This window comes from Rosa rugosa, chromosome 4 (assembly GCF_958449725.1).
Source record: "Rosa rugosa chromosome 4, drRosRugo1.1, whole genome shotgun sequence".
Taxonomy (NCBI): Eukaryota; Viridiplantae; Streptophyta; class Magnoliopsida; order Rosales; family Rosaceae; genus Rosa; species Rosa rugosa.
The window spans coordinates 47407090-47425832 of NC_084823.1; the positions used below are offsets into that span (position 1 = coordinate 47407090).

Genomic DNA, 18743 nt, shown 5'->3' on the forward strand with positions numbered 1-18743 from the left:
ATGAAAATTATGGGTTGAGGTACTCATTCTGGAGTGCGTCATTCATGTGTCTTGTCATGAGAATTATTAGGTTTGCACCTAATTCCTCCGTTACCTCACTGGGCCTAATCTATTTCAAACAGAATCATCACAACACATAAAAATGGAAACGCTTTCTTGCAACCCAATCAACTTGACTAAATGAACAAGAATGATCACCTTTCTCATACGTTTCACTTTCCCCCATCTATTCTTCTCTCTTCATACTCTTCACTTTCTAACAAGCAAGTTATCTCATATGGATGGATTAGAAAACTTCTACGTCTTTCAATTAGTGAAGTTATTATATTATAGATGCCTTTAAATGTTTAGGATAGAAAAATTATGGGTGGATTAGGAAACTTCAACGTCTTTCAATTAGGGAAGAGAAATTTTAACGATGCCCTCTTTATGCTAACTTTCATATTTTCATAGTTTGTTTTATTTATATGTGCTTCAAGAGAATGATTAAGAGTTCTTTTAGAGGCAATACCACACACAATATAGATCATCCAAAAAACATGATTTTTCTCGAGTAAGCCAATTCATTTCATCATTTGGAACCTAGCCGTTCCATTCACATTGACTACATTTTTTTTTTTTTTTTTTTTGAGAATGACACTGGCTACAAATTTGAAACGCGGACTATGCAATATGTTGAATAACTACACTCCATTGTGTGAATTGGGAAGTAAATTGAAAGTTGCTAAAACTAATATTGCACCGACAGATATTGGGGCCATTTTACAATCTGGTCAAACAGTTATGTTGGACGGGCCTATCACCGCCTGTGTGATTATTGGTCTTGGTTATAGCCTACAATTCGTTCTGCATTTGGGACCAAGTCATGGTCCAAGTCAAGGCCCAACCTAGTGACGAACACAATCATTTTCCCAACCTAGGACAGGGAATTATTTGTCGGTACATATGGTGGGTGTATTATGGGTGTGAACAGGTAATACTAATTGCTAGCTCAAATTGTGTGTTGATTATATTTAGAGGAATGAATGGGATGAATGATGGTGATGAGGAGCTGTAATATGTCATTTTTTATAGCCACCAATCCAGCACAGCAAATTAGCTTTCTACCATTATTATATTTTCGTCATGTGGTTTGGTTATGATCAAGGTCACAAAGTTTTAGGGTAGGTGATTTGGGGGAGCATATTGGAATAATCTTGTAGAATATATGTATCTAGGGTAGGTCACTAACCGTTAGTCCCTTGTTATGTAAATGGCATGTCATATTGTCATTTGCTTCTAAAAAAAACAACGAAATAGGGAAGAAGTACCCCAAAAGTTAGGTGGTGAGGGGCAGGGGGACAGCTAGGGGGGTCTTGTTTGAGGCTCCACCCATAGTGGGGTAAGATGGGTCTTATATGGGATAATAATGAACCGTCTGTTTAGATCAACTGCGGTAACACTTTCGGAGCTTCTTGGATGATACTAGTCTCTCTTCTTTGAAGATTTTTATAAACTGTACATACATGTACATTTGCAAGCATAATTAGCTATAATGGGTCACGCTCATTGTACCGCCAAATGTACTAATTCCAACCAAAGGAATGACATGCAGACACACCGCCAAGCGGGCTACAACCTCAGCGGCGGATCCCGAGGCCACGCCTCACTCTGACAACGACCGTCACGCGGCGTTACGGTCAGACCGTCCCTACGGGACACGGGGACTTGTCAACAGTCTACGACGGCCCTGATCAGGCACGTTGACCCCCGTCACTCGGGTACTAAGATTGGGTTCGCTACCCAACACCCTCTGCTCCGTGCAGCTCCCCCTCAACAAACAATTTGCCGACCATCCGGAGGTCTATCTTAGCCGGAGAGTGGGGGACTCCCTGGGGGGCCTAGCAGGGGCCCACCCGAAAGGGTATAAAGCGTTTGCTCACTAAATCCATGGTTGACAACGCACTGACGCTAATTATGCTCTTGCAAGTCTAGCGGAAGAAAACGCTTCAAACCGCCGAGTAACTCCCCAACCAAGATTGCCCTCCTTGACTGGGGACTTGGGGGACTTGTACATACATGTATATTTGCAAGCATAATTAGCTATAATGGGTCACGCTCATTGTACCACCAAAGGTACTAATTCCAACCAAAGGAATGACATGCAGACACACCGCCAGGCGGGCTACAACCTCAGCGTCGGATCACCTCCAGATCGCCGCCGACGCGCCGCCACGCGCCGCGCCAAGATAGCATCAGAAGCTTCTGAAGCTGGGAACTGAAGCACATCAGTCCCACATAGAAAACAAGGAGGAGGTCCTCCTCACCTATAAAAGGTTCTCTCCTCTCTCCTCATTAATTACGCATTCAATACTTACCTACTGTTACTTTGTCAACATAAATACATTGACTAACTTAGGCATCGGAGAGTTGAAGACCGCCCAGCGCGGTCTCCCTCTGACGCCCTTTGTATTTTACTTGACAGGTAGCGGAAGCTTTGAGAACACCACAAGTATCGATCCGCCCACCGGATCAGCGTTAACAAAGGTTCAGCTACCTCCGAACTTTTCGACATTAACATAAACTTTGAGGCCAATAACTTAGGACTCTCGTTTTATGTTTTCATAAGATCATATCATTCAAATGGTGAAGGAACATTCCTAAAGCTCTTAAATGATACTATTTTTATCTCTCTTAAGATTTTTGTAAACATAAACCAGTTTTATGTTTTCATAAGATCATATCATCCAAATGGTGAAGGAACATTCCTAAAGCTCTTAGATGATACCATTTTTGTCTCTCTTAAGATTTTTGTAAGGGAGGTTCTATTCATACCTCCAAAGTTGGCATTTGGACCTCCCAACTTAATAGACCTCCAACTTACTTTTATAAATAACCAATTTGTTATCTAAACCTCCCTAATTTTCCCACAACGCCCATCGTCCAATAAAATCAATAAAAACTTTTTTTTTTACGTTCTATTCATACCTCCAAAATCGGTAGTTGAACCTCATTCAATTTTTTGAAGATTTCACAATCCTATTTTACCATTGATACAATTAAGCTGCACCAAAAAAAAAAAAAAAAAATCTCCAGTTGGTAGTCAATACAGTTTTTTTTTTTTTCATTAAATCAATTGCATATAGAAGCACGTTAGTATACTACTATCTGAGATGTTTAGATATTACTCCCAATTCTCAAAATTTTTAATTAAATTGAGTTTTTGGATACAAAGTTTTCATCACTTAATTATGGTTTATGTATTGCAGGTACGCATACTGAAAGTGGTCATGGTGTTCCAAAGCCGGTCCAACATAATGCTCCTTAGCTTGGGGAGAGACACATATTTACTAATTGCTTCGAGTTGGGTAAAAAGCACAAGCAACAATATAATAGGCAATGCATAGCTTAGAATTTTGCGAATTGCCTCATCGAAACATACTGTTTGTAGAGGTAAGAAGAGAATTTTTTTTTTTTTTTTTTGTCAGTGAGCTGTGGCTTGTTAGTTATATAGGATACCCGATATCGTGGAAGTCACAGGTTCAAACCTCACTGACATCATGAAAATGGAGGGGTGGGGTATGGTTAAAAAAAAATATTTTCAGAAAAAAGAGAGATTGTTTTCCCTCTTTTGTGTCCTTATTGGTAATTTGACATGAGTTGACAAAGTCAACTATAAATTGGAAAAAGAGAGAGGTCCAAATACCAATTTTGGAGGTATGAATAGAAGCTCCCTTTTTGTAAACATAAACCGATAAACGTTAAGGTGAATAAATGAAATTAAGACGCCAAGTAAAAGTTGTATGTTCTCACAAAAATCAAATCATGCAGAATTAGTAATCACAAGAATTCATATATTAGTTCCAAACAATATATAATTGCATTTGGGGGTGTTGGGATCCTAAGATCTATCACCCGTCTACTTTTATCATCAATTGTCGACATACTCAATCAACATTCACCAGCATTGTGTCATTTTCTTCATAAAAGATGACCGTTATTGACGGATTAGTATCCAGTTATTTCACATCATTTTCATACATAATGTCATTTTATGTAGATCATCTCATATTGAATTTTTATCCAGTTCCACCTCTAAACATGTCGTGATACCAATTCACAAGACCTCTACCCACAAAGCATCCTTACGAAACCAACATGTGAAAAAGTTGGATATGTTCCGAAAGCTCTCTTCACTATTATAGGAATCTCATTAGGTATATTCTTCCAACTTTTAACTTTGATCGTTTTAGCTCCAATGTCCAAACTGACTTGTACACTTATCTTTCAACGAAATACATTCCATATTTTAACCTTCTTTTGGCCACTCTTTTGAAGGCTCTGTTTCATATGAATCTCTTTATGCATATCCTCTTAGCTTTTAACTTTGATCGTTTTGCCACCGGCCTTATCTTTCAATGAAATACATAACATATTAATTCTACGACTCTATCCGATGGTATAAGACAACAAGTGAAGTCGGCGACCAAAACCAGTGAACTTCAACTTTCTTAAGGATTATATTCTATGTCAAAACTTTTAAACAACCTTTCCCTTGAACTTCATCTTTCTTAGGATTATATTCTATAGTTTTTTTTTCTTCTTTCCCTTTCACCTCTCAACACGTGTACATCGGTTCCCGCGCCCTTAATTCCGCGGACTTTTCTTCCCCCTTTAACTGGCTTCTACGTGAGCAAAGGACACGTTACCTTAAACATAAATTTCTAGATTAGGCCGGTGCTTCCTCCCCCAACTTAAAAAAAAAAAAAAAAAAAAAGGAAAATGGTTCTCTACTTCTCTTCTTGTTCCTGAAGATTCACGAAAAGTGCATGTAAAAAGTGACGTGTATTGCACCTCCACATAAAGAAAAAAGGTTACAAACTAGTTCCTTGTCATTACAGCTTCACAGCCTAACACGTTTGCCGTGCCCAAAACTCACGAGATTTCCAGGTGCACCGCTTTTGGCCCCTTTTATTGAACGACAAGCTGCTACTAGTCTATTGGTGAATCAAAACTTTTTGAGATGGGAATTTTAGATTCTATATTTGACCTAATCTAGAATATAACGGAGAATCTGATCCTCATATTAACAAAGAAAGGGAATATAATCATATAGGACTCATTGTCCGTTTTAGGGCTGCTTTCTGTCAACATCTTTCCAAATCAATACCTCATTTTCGTTTTGGAAACATTGGGTTTGTGATCAAAATTACATGATTATAGAATTTAAAACTTACTACAATCATAATTATATGAGATTTTCGTGTTATCATTTAGAATGGTTAGTGTATTATTTTTTGAGAAATTTGAATTGATCCTGTTTGATTTCAATTTATACGGCTAACACAATTGATGAATTTATTTTAATAAAATAACATTTAAATGCAAAGACCTTATCACCTCGTTTTTGACTAACCCATTTAAATGCAAAGGCTTATAAATAGACACACAATTGATTTCAGTCTGTACGACTAATCCATGGGATGAAATCTGCTGTCCCCAAAAATACTGTGCCAAACCAGTCTCCATGCATTCATTGGTCCACAAAGAATAAAATATGAAACAAAAGATTAAGAAAATATTTTCTTAATCTTTATGGACCAATGAATGCATGAGGACAGGTTTGGCACAGGGTATTAGAGACAGCAGATTTCTTCCCCTGATTTCTTCCCCTAATCCATCTATAAGCCTTAACACCTCATTTTTCGACTTCACTCATAGAAATTTAAAAAAAGGAAAACACAGCTAAATCAAATGTTAGATTTCCCTCTTATTTAAGAAAAATTAGATAATAAAACGATGTCATCTCCAACGAGTTATAATAATTTGTAGTTTGTAGCCTATTACTATAAATCCGAATTTTCTGCTAATGACATGAAGAATCTACTCATAAAGAACCATTAAATTTGGAAATTGATTGACATAAAATATGATTCATTACTAAGTATTGAAAGAAGGTCAAAATCTTGTCAAATTCTTCCCCCTGTCTCCCCATTAGAATAGCATAAATATTCCCAGTAAATGCCAGCGTATTAATGAAAATAGATATGGGGGAGCTTAATAATATTAATAACAACGCCTCCCATAAAAGTAAAAAACCCCAAAACGAATCAAAAACAATTTTTACCCTCCTAGTGTGTCGTCATCAAGATTCTTCGATATTGTTTTTGACCTAAAATCCCAGAGGCCAGCAACGCTTTGTTTCTTGCGCTGGTGGACATGTGAGTCTTCACCCCAGATCGCACCACGTGGCAGATCTGGTCCACCACGAAAGAGAAAACCACCCTTCCCTTCTTCTTCTGGGTGTTCAATTTCCTTACTGAGAGAGACGGAGTTAACTGCTCATTTTGATTTTGGGGATTAAATTAATTAAATTAAAGTCTGGCGTTGTCTACTGGAACAGCATCGATTCCTATATATTGGGCTTCCTGTCATGCTTTTCCTGCGGTATCAAAACCACAAAGCCTCACACTTTCTCATACCAATTCCAATTCCAATTCCTATTATTCCAAATCGGCGTTGATGGCCAAGACCATTCTGGTCACCGGCGGGGCCGGTTACATCGGTAGCCACACCGTGCTGCAGCTTTTACTCGGCGGCTTCAGCACCGTCGTCGTTGACAACCTTGACAATTCCTCTGAAATTGCTATTGACCGTGTCAGAGAACTCGCTGGGGATTTTGGCAGGAACCTCTCCTTTCACAAGGTCTGTTCTTTTTTTTTTTTTTTCTTTCTTTGAATTTTGTATTGAATTATGGGTTTTGATTAGTTTTGGGTTGTGAATTTTGGATTTGGGGGATGCCTGACTGACACTGATGGTGGGTTGTGCCTTCTTGTTTGAACGTAACTGTCAGAAACTGCTTTTTTTTTTTTTTTTTTTCTTTATGGGCAATTGAATTTTTTTTAAATCTTTTTTTTTTTGGTTTTTGGTTTGGTGGGTGTGTTAAAAGAACTGTATTTTTCTTCCTGGGTTCTCTAAGTTGTCATAAAAGACATAGTTTGTGCAGGGTTGAGGTATCTTACTATATAAGAAAATGGAAGTTTGGAACTTTGGAGGCCAATAGTTACCTAAGACTTGTCCATGTGCAACTTATTGGACTTGTAATTCTTAAGTTTTTCCTATTTGGGCAACTTGTTTAATTCTTTGGTGTAGGTTCGTGAATCTAGTATTCATATAAGAAAGTCTAATGCAGATTTGATGCAGTTATCAAGAGTTTTGAACTTTGATGTTAATTAGACCTCTCCATGGGTGTGGTTTCTCATAATTCTATGTTGATGTGCAGATTGACCTCAGGGACAAACCAGCACTGGAAAAACTCTTTTCTGCAACAAAGTAAGTATCTTTAACCCAGAATCTCCCTACCAAAACTCAAATTTATCATTGTTCTGAGTGTTTAAAGTTTACGAAATCCAAACTGCCCATTGAAACTGCAGATTTGATGCTGTCATACATTTTGCTGGACTGAAAGCAGTTGGTGAAAGTGTTCAGAAGCCATTGCTCTACTATAACAACAATATTGTGGGGACAATTACTCTGTTGGAAGTCATGGCAGCCCATGGTTGCAAAAAGGTTCTCTTTTTTGTTAAAGCATTTTGTTTCTTCAGTTAGAATTTTGATGAATTTTTTTTTGGCTGATTGTGTTTGTATATGATGTTTAATTGACTTGGATCTCCCATTGATTTGAATAATTTCAGATTGTGTTCTCATCGTCAGCCACTGTTTATGGTTGGCCGAAGGTGGTTCCGTGTACCGAGGAGTTCCCTCTTGTTGCAGCAAATCCATATGGGCGAACTAAGGTACATATTCTCATACTTAGGTTGTCCAGTTATTGATCATTCTTGTGGTACTATGCAGCTTCTTGGTTATTGATTTGCATTGTCGTTTATCTCTCAGCTCTACATTGAAGAAATTTGTCGTGATATATACCGCTCAGACTCTGAGTGGAAAGTCATATTGCTGAGATACTTCAATCCAGTTGGTGCACACCATAGTGGCTATATTGGTGAGGATCCTCATGGGATCCCAAACAATCTCATGCCATTTGTGCAGCAAGTTGCTGTTGGAAGGCGTCCGGCACTGACGGTGTTTGGAAACGACTATAATACCAAAGATGGTACTGGGGTATGTGCTCTTTTACCTGTTTTGTTTATACAGATTTTGTTTTTTTGCTAAAGCTTTGCTCATTTTTTTCTCTTTATATGTACTCAATTTTGCAACTTGTTTATTGTTCTAGTTTGATTACTTTAGTATTATATCCTTTTGTTGGTATCATGATGATTTTTTGACTTTCCATATATATATATAGGTATATGGGTTGAAACGAAGTATATATATAGACACACACACACACACACACACAGTAGAAACGAAGTATCTGTGCATCATTTGCTTTGCCTTTTGGTGTTTAGTCCTATACTAATGTTGGAGGCTCAATTTGATGGTGTTTGTTGTATTTCAGGTGCGAGATTATGTTCATGTTGATGATTTAGCACATGGGCACATTGCTGCATTGAACAAGTTAGAAGAAGCTAATATAGGTATATGGGTTGAACCTGTTTCTATCAGTTTCCCGCCATGCCTCACCCTAAAACTGTTCAACATCGCTTGTGAGTTTATGTTATTGTTATCCAGACAATGGCTCATTATAGAACTTATATATCCACAGGTTGTGAGGTGTACAATTTAGGAACTGGTAAAGGAACATCGGTCTTGGAGATGGTTGCGGCATTTGAAAAGGCATCTGGAAAGGTTAGTTTTTTCTTGTTTAAAATTTCAGTGTTACCTATTTTGATGCATGTGACTCTTTGAAACTCAATCAGAATTTGGGGGTTTATTTGAACATAAATGATTATTTTTCAGAGCCAAAGTGCCCTTCCACCTTTCTTGTGGATTTGGGGGGGGGGGGTTCTGATTCTGAAAGTGTTTTGCAAACTCTTATTTTCTAGGATGTCTTATCTGTCACATATCTTAATTGAAAACTGAAAGTGTGTTTTTGAGACCCTATCTTCTCAAATTCCCGATGGTATACTAAAAATGACTTTTCTGAAGGTCTAGAATTTTTCCTTACATTCTGCCCTTGTTCCACGACCAGTCCTGCTCCATAACGCTCAGTTTCTGTTTAACCTTGTCTCTTTCTTGTTAAGCTTATGTTTCCTTATATTGTTTCAGAAAATTCCTCTTGTTATTGCTGGCCGGCGACCTGGTGATGCTGAAGTTGTCTATGCATCAACAGATAAGGCAGAGAGGGAACTGAACTGGAAGTAAGTTGATTTGCAAACTTTTATGCATTCTGTTCATCAACGAAATTATCGATAACTGAAATGTCTTAATGTATGACCTAGAGTTGTGTGCATTCTTTTGTGCACCAATCTTGTTGCCATGCTCAACCCACCCTTCTACCTGATGTAATGAAATGGTAATATGAATTGTGATTTTATATCTTACTCGCTAAATCTTCGTGCAGGGCGAAATATAACATTGATGACATGTGCCGGGATCAGTGGAACTGGGCTAGCAAGAACCCATATGGCTATGGACCTCAAGACAATAGCAGCTGAAAGCCGAAAGCTAATAGTTCATATGCTTTACAAATTTAGTTTAGGGGTTACCATCAGTGGAACTAGGCTAGGCAAATCCATATTTATGGATCTCCAGACTCTAGCTACAACTAAAAGCTGATAGTTTTATATACTTTATATCTTAGTTTAGCGTCATCTCTCACCCTCTATGTAAATCTTTTGTGGCCTTCCAGATATTAGGTTTTTGTTTGTCGACAGTACTTATAAGCGATAGTCATTGTGGTGTTACGTTCTGGATTACTTGGCCAATTAATGTTATGTTTTTATCGTCCTTTAATTTGATCACAGCTTTAGTAGCAAAATTGTAACCTTTGGATAAGATCATGAGATCAGATTGCTGCCTTCTAATATATTTGCTATACAAAAATTTGACTTGTTCTCGAGAAACTTGTGTACAACAGTTTTATTTGTGATTTATGGTTTGCTTACTGCTCTATACGTCTGAGTTAAGCGAAAACCGCTCATAACTTACAGTCAGAGAGACAACTGATTTGATTCAGTACATTGATACTTCCTCTTGCCATGTTATTCTATCAGCCTGGTGCAGTTCATCGTCCCATTTCAATTCGCCGTTCAGAATTATTCATTTTCTTCATAAAAGTTTCGGAGGAGAGAGTGAAAAACGATTGCACTTACAAAAGGCTTATTGTCAAGCTCTCCGATGCTCTTTTCATGAATTGAACCCCTTAATATTGAGGAATCGTTTCAGTTCATATGGTGACATATCTGAACATCCGTTTGTTCAATAAACCATTTTCTACCTCTTGTAAGTTTTGAGTTTTCTTCAAGTCCATAGATCCTCATAAGCTCTGCTTTCTACTTGGATATCTGTCACCCATTTGTCATATCACCCATTAACCAAAGTTTGTTCGTCTTCAGCGGCTGCTTGGACAGTTATGAATCTCCAAGTGAGCATACCTAAAGTGTTAGCATAGAATTTGAGGAAAGCACAAGCCAGGATCATGGTAGAACGACGCTTTTTGGGATGATTCGCATCGGCAAACTGGATTTATGAACAATGCAATCTATGAACCATGGTCTATATAGAGAACAGAGGCACCATTCATTACAAAATCAATAGATCTGAAAAAGATGGATTATCTTGTGACCGAATTTTCTTGATAAAATGCATATAAACACTAGTTGATTTCAAAGGGATTTTGAATGTGAGCGCCCTCCTAATTCAAAGATTCATCGACCACTTACTTCACCACATAATCAAACGGTGAAAGAATTTCATCCTAAGATTGCCTCATCTATCCTGCTTAACTTCACTTCTATCGTACAACCCAGTTATATGTATCAAAAATTCAAAATCATTCATCTTAAATTTTATACAAAATTAAGTTATGAACCAAAAAAAAAAAAAAAAAAAAAAAAAAGAATAAATAAAAATGACAGCCAAAAGTTAACATTTTATCCGATTATGCTTGCTTAAAGGGTAAGTTAAATGTTGATACACGCAAGAAGAGAAGAAATATTACTGAGGTTGGAAAACTATCTCAAATCAAAAGCAATGAAGTTTAAAAACACAGAAGTCCTAGAAAGATGGATGAACTGCAAAAAGAATCTATGCTATTACAAAAAACAAAAACAAAAATATTGATTATGCCTCTTTGATTAGGGCGAGGACTTCGGACTCTGTGGGGAGTGCAGGAATTGCTCCCTTCTTAGTAGTTGTTATTGCTCCACATGCATTTCCGAATTTGAGTACTTCCCTCAACCTTTGCTCATCATCAAGAACAGATTGGTCATTAACAATCTTTGCGAGAAGAGCACCCACAAATGAATCACCAGCACCAGTAGTATCTACGCAGTTACATGAAAAGCTTCCACACATCCACGGAAATTCTTAGTGTAGTATCTGCAACCCTTTTCACCAAGAGTGACAAGGAGGAGCTTCAAGTTAAGGGTGCCACAGAGTCATCGCAGATTCATCGTCAATGTTGGGATTTCCTGTGAGAAACTCAAGTTCCACATCACTGACCTTAATCACTTCTGCCTTTTCCCATATACTCATTATTTGTTCGCGTGCCTTCTCAGGTGAAGGCCACAATGGTAGTCGGAGGTTCGGGTCGTAGGAAAGTAAGGCACCGGCATCTTTTTCGACCTCCATTGCCTTCAGATGTGCCGACCTGCATGGCTCAACGATCAAGCTTATTGATCCATAATGGAACACTTTGGCGGATCTGATCAGCTCCAAATTGAGCTCTTCGGGCTTGAGCAGCATATCGGCGCTAGGGTTCCGGTAAAACATGAGTTCTCCATCAGCGTGCGTTTTGGTCGAACAGGATGCCCTGCCCGGAGACACCGTTCTCTTTCAAGATTCCAGCGAGCATGTGTCCGAACTCGTCGTCACCAAGCTTCCCAACGAAAGAGGAGTTGCCGCCGTGCCGAGCCACAGAGATTGCCACGTTGGCGGGGGCGCCACCGGGGGCCTTCAAGAAAGCTGGGCTTCGGCCAGTGAAACCCCCGAAACGTTGGGCACGAAGTCGATCAGCATCTCCCCGAGACAAAGACAGTAAGCAGAGGAGGAGGTTGTTTGGTGGGTATAGGAGGAGAGAGAAATAATGATAGTTGTAAGATATACAGGATTGGATTGAAGGCATGAGTTATTTATAGACTAGAAAGAGAGTCAATCCTACTCCTCATTGAAAACTGATTCATTTTTCTAATCAAATTACTAATGCCAATCTTACTCCTCATCGTAAACTAATTCACTTTATAGTTAATCCATAATTTGGTTAAAATATCACTCTATTCAGTTTCATCCTCTTCTTTGAAAAAATGAGCTGGGTGTCTTAGAGAAGCCTGCAAATCAGACTTCTCCAATGTCAACGACATGTCGTCGTCATTTCCCGCCCTCAGTCTAATCTCTTTCTTGCTCCTCTCCACACTTCCCCAAGCTCATGACAAAGTCTCCATCATCGGGGCCGGTCAACGTCTCCGGCTAGATCTTTGAGGCCGGCTCCTCGATTCTCCACTCCAAGAGCTTCCACGCCGTGAACACCAAGCTGTTGAACCTCACCATCAACAGTCCGTCGGATGATTCTGAGGGTTTTGGAATTTGGGATGCGGAGAAGTACGTTCATATTCAAGAACGGCTTTGTTCAAAAATGGCTTTGTTGGATGGCTTGCTACCCATTTCAACCTGTCATCTTCAAGTAGAATCAAAATATGTTTGAACTCCCGAACTATATTAGCATGTCTTTTTTCACTTTTTAAATGTTATGACTTCATTCCCAGAAACCATGTAAATTTCAAAGTAATGTCACAACTCTAAACCCGTGGAGAGGCTTCAATCTTTCATATTCTAAGCAAACGTGTCCTTCAAGATCAACCCCCTAACCATCTCTCCTTGTCTCCCTCCGTGGTTGAAAATACAAGGATAGAATGTGTTTTTCTGGAAAATGGGGATTGCAGTGCACGGATCAATCCTTACTGCGCAGCAGAAACCAAAATGAACAAACAGAACACCAGATTTTGGTAACGCAGTGAAAACCTCAAATATGAGATTAAAAACACTGCGGGGCTCTCACTCTCGAGAACCCAAAATAAGAATTATCTTATTAAAAGGATATGTTCTTTTACAAACTTGAATAGCACTAGCTCGGCTACAATGTTTAGACAAAAGCTAACTCAAAGTTTGTCAATCTTCTTGAACTCCTTCACTTGAACGATAACCAAATCTCGCTTCTTCTTTCTTCATAGTCTCTCTACTGATCTCAAGAGAATGTTTATGCATATGAAAACATGATCAATAACACTTATACATGGACCAAGTAGTTTGACTCTTTGTGAAGACTCAATCTCAAGCAAACATGCAAGACTCTACCAATATTCTTGCGTCCCCTAGGTTCCCAGTTCTGACCGTGTATATTTCTCAATATATATGATGGACAAACAGCAAAAACTCAATCACCCAAGATTCTACCCTAATTAGACTCTCATTAGGAAAGAACTTTTAATACAAGATATCCACCAAATCCTAAAGATAACCAATTAGAAAACCTACACGTCCTAAAATGTCTAGGACTTAAAAACCACGATTTCAACAATCAGAGAAATCTTTTAGACACATAATTCCATATTACCCAAAACCTACTTTCCAAAATTAGACTCCACATGAAACTGACTCCCATGCATATGCAGATGCTTTTACCTTTGATTCTCCAAGATTAGTAAAGAGACTTTGTCATAACTTTGTATGGGAATGCCAATACGATATGCACAAGAATTGTACCTATAGTGATCTCCCATTTACAAAGACAAGCTAGCAATATTGATAAAATGGGTCCAGAGGGTATTTGAACATTATTGACTGCACAGACCCTGATTGAGTCCAGAGGATTGAACATACAAATAGGCAACTTAGTTAGCTACACGCCTAGGTGGCCTAGCTACCCAAAAGCTTTCAAACAGAAAATTGTGTATAGTAGCTTGACAGCTTCTCTATTTAATTTTCATCATGTATTCGACTTGATTCATCACTTCGACAACATGAAAGTGTCGGAAAGAATAAACAAGGATACCGCGACTAAGCTCCGAAGCAACTATCAGGTAGTTCCCAATGGAATTAATGCACAATAAAACTCATAGTCTAAGGTGAGCAATGAGCAGTAAACCAATAATCTGCAGAAAAACAAAACTGGATGTGCCATTTGACGGAACTGTTCCAATGAAGAGTACGTTTAGTGGCGGTTGTGACCAAAATCGAACTAGGCTACGCGCAAAATCCATATTATTTTAGAAACCAAAGCTAAAAGCATCTCCAGCTTTGGGAGCTAAGTTTTTGTTGTTCTACTTGAAAGTCCATTTTAGCTTCATTCACTCACTTTATTGTCATATGGTAGAGTATATTACATGTGGACATAATTTGTGCCGTTGGGTTGGACCATTGGGTTATTGGATTAGCACTTCAAACTTGGAAAGATGGAGAGCTTTTCTTAATCAAGTTTGAATTCAAACTGAAACAGAGGTAGCTGTTGTGCAATAAATCCAAAAGCAAATGCATGGGTTTGGACCGTTGGAGATATGGGGCCCAAAATTTACATTATAATAAGGGAGAAGAAACAAAGAAAGTTCTTATCAAAAAAAAAAAAAAAAACAAAGAAAAGAAGAGAACTCCCGCCGGTAGAAAACAAAAGGAAAAGAGAGAGGAGATGATTTTGTAGAGAAAATCATGGTGTCTAAATGGGTCAAAGCTATGATTTAAACTCCATTTGGTGCCCTCAATGGTTTAGTGGTTGGTGTTGTATTCAGTTTTTGGTCGCGGAACAGCTCGCCTTTCGCCTCCCAAAAGAAAAGTAGTAGATGGGGGAGGTGGACTTTATACTCGAAAAACTTCTAAATGAATCACATTTCTGAGACAGATGCAATTCAAGACAAGATAGCAAAGACCTGGCTTGATTCAGGACGAGAGCCAAGTTGTATTTCAGTAGTGTACTTTATCATTAGGGAGAAGTGAGCTTTGCCACCTATAGTAGATGGGAATTTTTGGAAATGCTTGTTTGGCTCCAAAATCAGTCTAACTAGCAAACAATCTCTTTTGAATGCACGAGCGTGGCAGCACCTTTCTGTGTAATCGTCGGGGCGTCCCTTGACCTGACTTTTGAATCAAACGCTGTGGACGAGGAGAGCACCAACCTCATCACCAGGTTCTTTTCTCTGCCTTTGGGAAAAGGACTTCTTGCCTTACAGATAAGGACTTGTGGTGTGATCTCTTGCGTCACCGAGTCAATACTTAGGCCTCGTTTGTTTCGCGGATTTGAGTACTTGGGAAAGGAAAGTTATTCCTTTCCTTTGTTTGGTAACCACAAAGTCCGGAAATGCTTTCCTGACATAGGGGAAAGTTGGGGGTAAACTCATTCCACTCAAACTTCATGGGATTGAGTTTCCCATCCCATTTCCCAGCATTAATTGCAATAATTTTGGATAATAATACCCCAGCATTAATTGCTTGAGTACCCTTGGTAGTTTTGAAAATTCATTCTAGGTTGTTTTTATTTTAAAATATAAGGGTATTATTGAAACATTGATATATTTTTACTTTCCTTTCCTGCACCAACCAAACATCGGAAGAGAAATCAAATGGTCTTTCCTGGATGCTTTCCCTGCTTTACCAAACACAGGAAAGGAAATCTGACAGGAACTTTAGTTTCCTTTCCCAATGGGAAAGACAAGGGAATTGATTTCCCTTCCGTGAACCAAACGAGACCTTAGTGTTGTAGACTAAACAGAGCAATCACCGGGAAGTAGGAGAAAGCATGGGTTTGCTAAAGCGTGACTTTAGCTTTGCTGGGTTGCGAGGGTGTTTCCCTTGCTTTGCTGGTTTTCAACTAGATTGAAGGTTGCTCGGGGGAGGCTTTGATAATATGTGCGATTAGTTGATTGAAGAGTTGTTGTTTTTATATATCGTCTTTAGCTTCTATATATAGGCTACTCTCTGCAGATTCTCCTTCCTAATAGGAATGAAATACTATATTTTAGGCCACAGTTATTGGCCTTGAATCAAATCAAAACACTTAATAGTCCTGATAGCAAGGTTCGAAAAATCACTAGGCGCTAGTTGGGCGGTGGCATGGCCAAGGGACTAGCGCCTAGGCGGTTTTGTATTTTTTTAATTTTTATTTTATTTTTATGGCTTTTGTTTATATAATTAAAAATATATAAGGCTTAAAGAGTAATAAAAAGCCTAATCCGCCTAGGCACCAGCCTAATCCGCCTGGGAGCCCGCCTAGCCGCCTAATCCGCCTGGGCGCCCGCCTAAAATCCAGAAACCCAGAATCACCGAGTCTTCATTAATCGAGGTGGAGAGGCACCGCCCAGCGCCTAGGCGGCTGAGTTTTAGAACATTGCCTGATGTCTATCGTAGGCAATAAGAGATTGCCTCTGTAACGTAGCTAGAATATAGGCAAGGTTAATTGCCTCTTGGAGTCCTGGACGTAATCTTCTTGGATGCGAACGGTAGGATATGCACGTATCTTATATTCATATATATCTTCGCCAAGCATAATAATCTCATAGCTATCCTTAATTGCATGCATGCACATATAAAATAGCCCTCTTCTGTTGATGTTCGCGAGCAAGACTAAATTGCATGGGCAACCATGATTCCTTGCATCTTTATTGGTAGCGAATAGTGTTGGGTGCATCACGAGTATGAAAATATGTGCAAATTTGTGTATGTTGTGCCCTACTCCCAAGATTAGGAAGTCAAGTTTTAGTAAAGGAAAAAGTAAGAGTATCGTACCCAAGGGTAGAGTTAACACATGCAAAGTCTACTTTTTTACAAATTCACAACCTTAGCCCTTTGGAAGCTAAAAATCATGAGGATGGTATTAACAATTGTGGTAGTGAGCGGCTTAGTTGATTTTAATTTGGATAAAGAAAATTAAATGCATAAAATAAACAAAAAGAAAATGTAGAGACTAAATCAATGAGAAAAATAGAGACTTAGGTATCACACCTGACCTTACTCATGCACAAAATGTAACCCATATTTGATGTAATAACATGCTTTGACAAGCTTCCCCTTAGTGCTTTGGTCTACCAAGAAATCAACTAATCATGCAATTTAACAATCTCTTTTGAAGCGAAGCTAAATTACACGACCTTTATACCATTCAAATCTTCTGGATCCTAAATGGCCTATGGTGTCAGGAGCCTAAATTCTTCCGGAACCTAAACTCACAACATCATGCTTTAATTTCAAGTAAGAAATTCAAGCAACTTAGTTCTTCCCGTAGGAATAAGCTAAGCCACCACCTATTTAGCTACACATGCTCACGTAATCAAGAGTATATCAAGTTCATGTTTCCGATTAATTAATTTCCGGACTAAAGCATGCTTCTAGGTGATAAATCTATAAACACACTTAGGATACATGAAAGTATAGTAGCCAAAAAATTCAAAACATGCATAAACATCAAACCACAAGGAAATTTACATTATTTGCACATGAGTTTGCCCTAGCCTCAAATCCAACTACTCACAATACATGTTATTACAAATACAAGCCATGAACATCAAATTAAAGAGAGAAGGAGAGAAAAAGAGAAGAACTACCCAACCTAACATTGCATTAGTGTTTAAGTGCTCAAACCTAACTCATCATGATTTGTTTAAGGCCAAACACTATGGCTTGGTAGCCTATATATAGAGGCTACAACAAGTAACAAGAATACAACAACATTCCTTCATCCATTTCATCTTCTTTGTCTCTCCATTTCCTTTCCATTTTCCTTTTCATTCTCTAGCCTTCTAGTTCTGCATTTTCAAGCAAATAGAAGAAGAGAAGAAGAGAAGAAGAGAAGAAGAAGCCATGAAGCCTCCTAGCCGTCATCATCCACCTTGTGTCTTGAAGCTTTGGAGCCTTGCTTTCAAGATCCAAGACCAACGTCTCAAGCCTTCCACCATTCATCCTTCATGGTGTAATTCTATCTTTTTCGTTGTAACCTTTTCAGGTTTTCTTTGTTTTGATTTCGTATGAACTTGATTTCCAGTTGACATAAACGTTCAGGGCAAAGTTTAAGCCCATTCTTATGTTTGAATAAAAATTGCGATTTCTTTATGTTGATTTTTATGTTGCTTATGTGAGATTGCTTAATTGATTTTGGATTATAGAAAACTTTTATATGTATGTGTTCTTTGGTGGCCAACTTAGGATATATGCATGTAGTTGGAGCTAGATTTCAGTAGTAAAGGCTTTGGACAAAAGTCGAAATCAATTAAGGAGGATTGCAAATAGATGAACTTTTTCATACTAGGTTGTGCACTTTGGTTGACATCCTTTCTTTGTTCTTCATGCATTAATTGAATGTGTTCTTGATTAGCTAGCTTTCTAGACTATGATTGCATGTTCAATAGGTTTAATTTAGGTGCTTTCACTTAGATTAAATATTGAAGGAAAGTAAAATATGGGAAATCGTTTGCTTACTAACGTTTCACATGGTCAACTTCTTTCTCATGACATAGATAATCAACTATAGAAATTATAATTGGATTTCATTCATATGATTGTGATTTTGATCTTTTTTCCTTGCGTTCCACCCTTATATATGTGTTTTTACATTTTCTTTATTTTCTTTATTTTAATTTTTGATTTTAAAAATCCTAATCCCCCCTTTTTACATTAACTTGTATATATTTTTATTCTTTGTTTTATTTTTGTACATAATACTTTTT

At 38.2% G+C, this 18743-nt stretch overlaps 1 protein-coding gene and 1 pseudogene across 1 annotated transcript; one reads left to right on the forward strand and one right to left on the reverse strand.

Moving 5' to 3' along the window:
* Window positions 1–6290: 6290 nt before the first annotated feature.
* On the forward strand, window positions 6291–9944 carry LOC133745683 (UDP-glucose 4-epimerase GEPI48). The gene is made up of 9 exons (XM_062173794.1): window positions 6291–6684; window positions 7262–7311; window positions 7413–7548; window positions 7674–7775; window positions 7873–8100; window positions 8438–8516; window positions 8645–8727; window positions 9148–9239; window positions 9443–9944. The coding sequence occupies exons 1-9, from the start codon at window positions 6502–6504 to the stop codon at window positions 9534–9536; spliced, it is 1047 nt and encodes a 348-aa protein (XP_062029778.1). The 5' UTR covers window positions 6291–6501; the 3' UTR covers window positions 9537–9944.
* Window positions 9945–11163: 1219 nt separating this feature from the next.
* Window positions 11164–12060, reverse strand: LOC133744924 (probable fructokinase-1; annotated as a pseudogene).
* Window positions 12061–18743: the final 6683 nt, after the last annotated feature.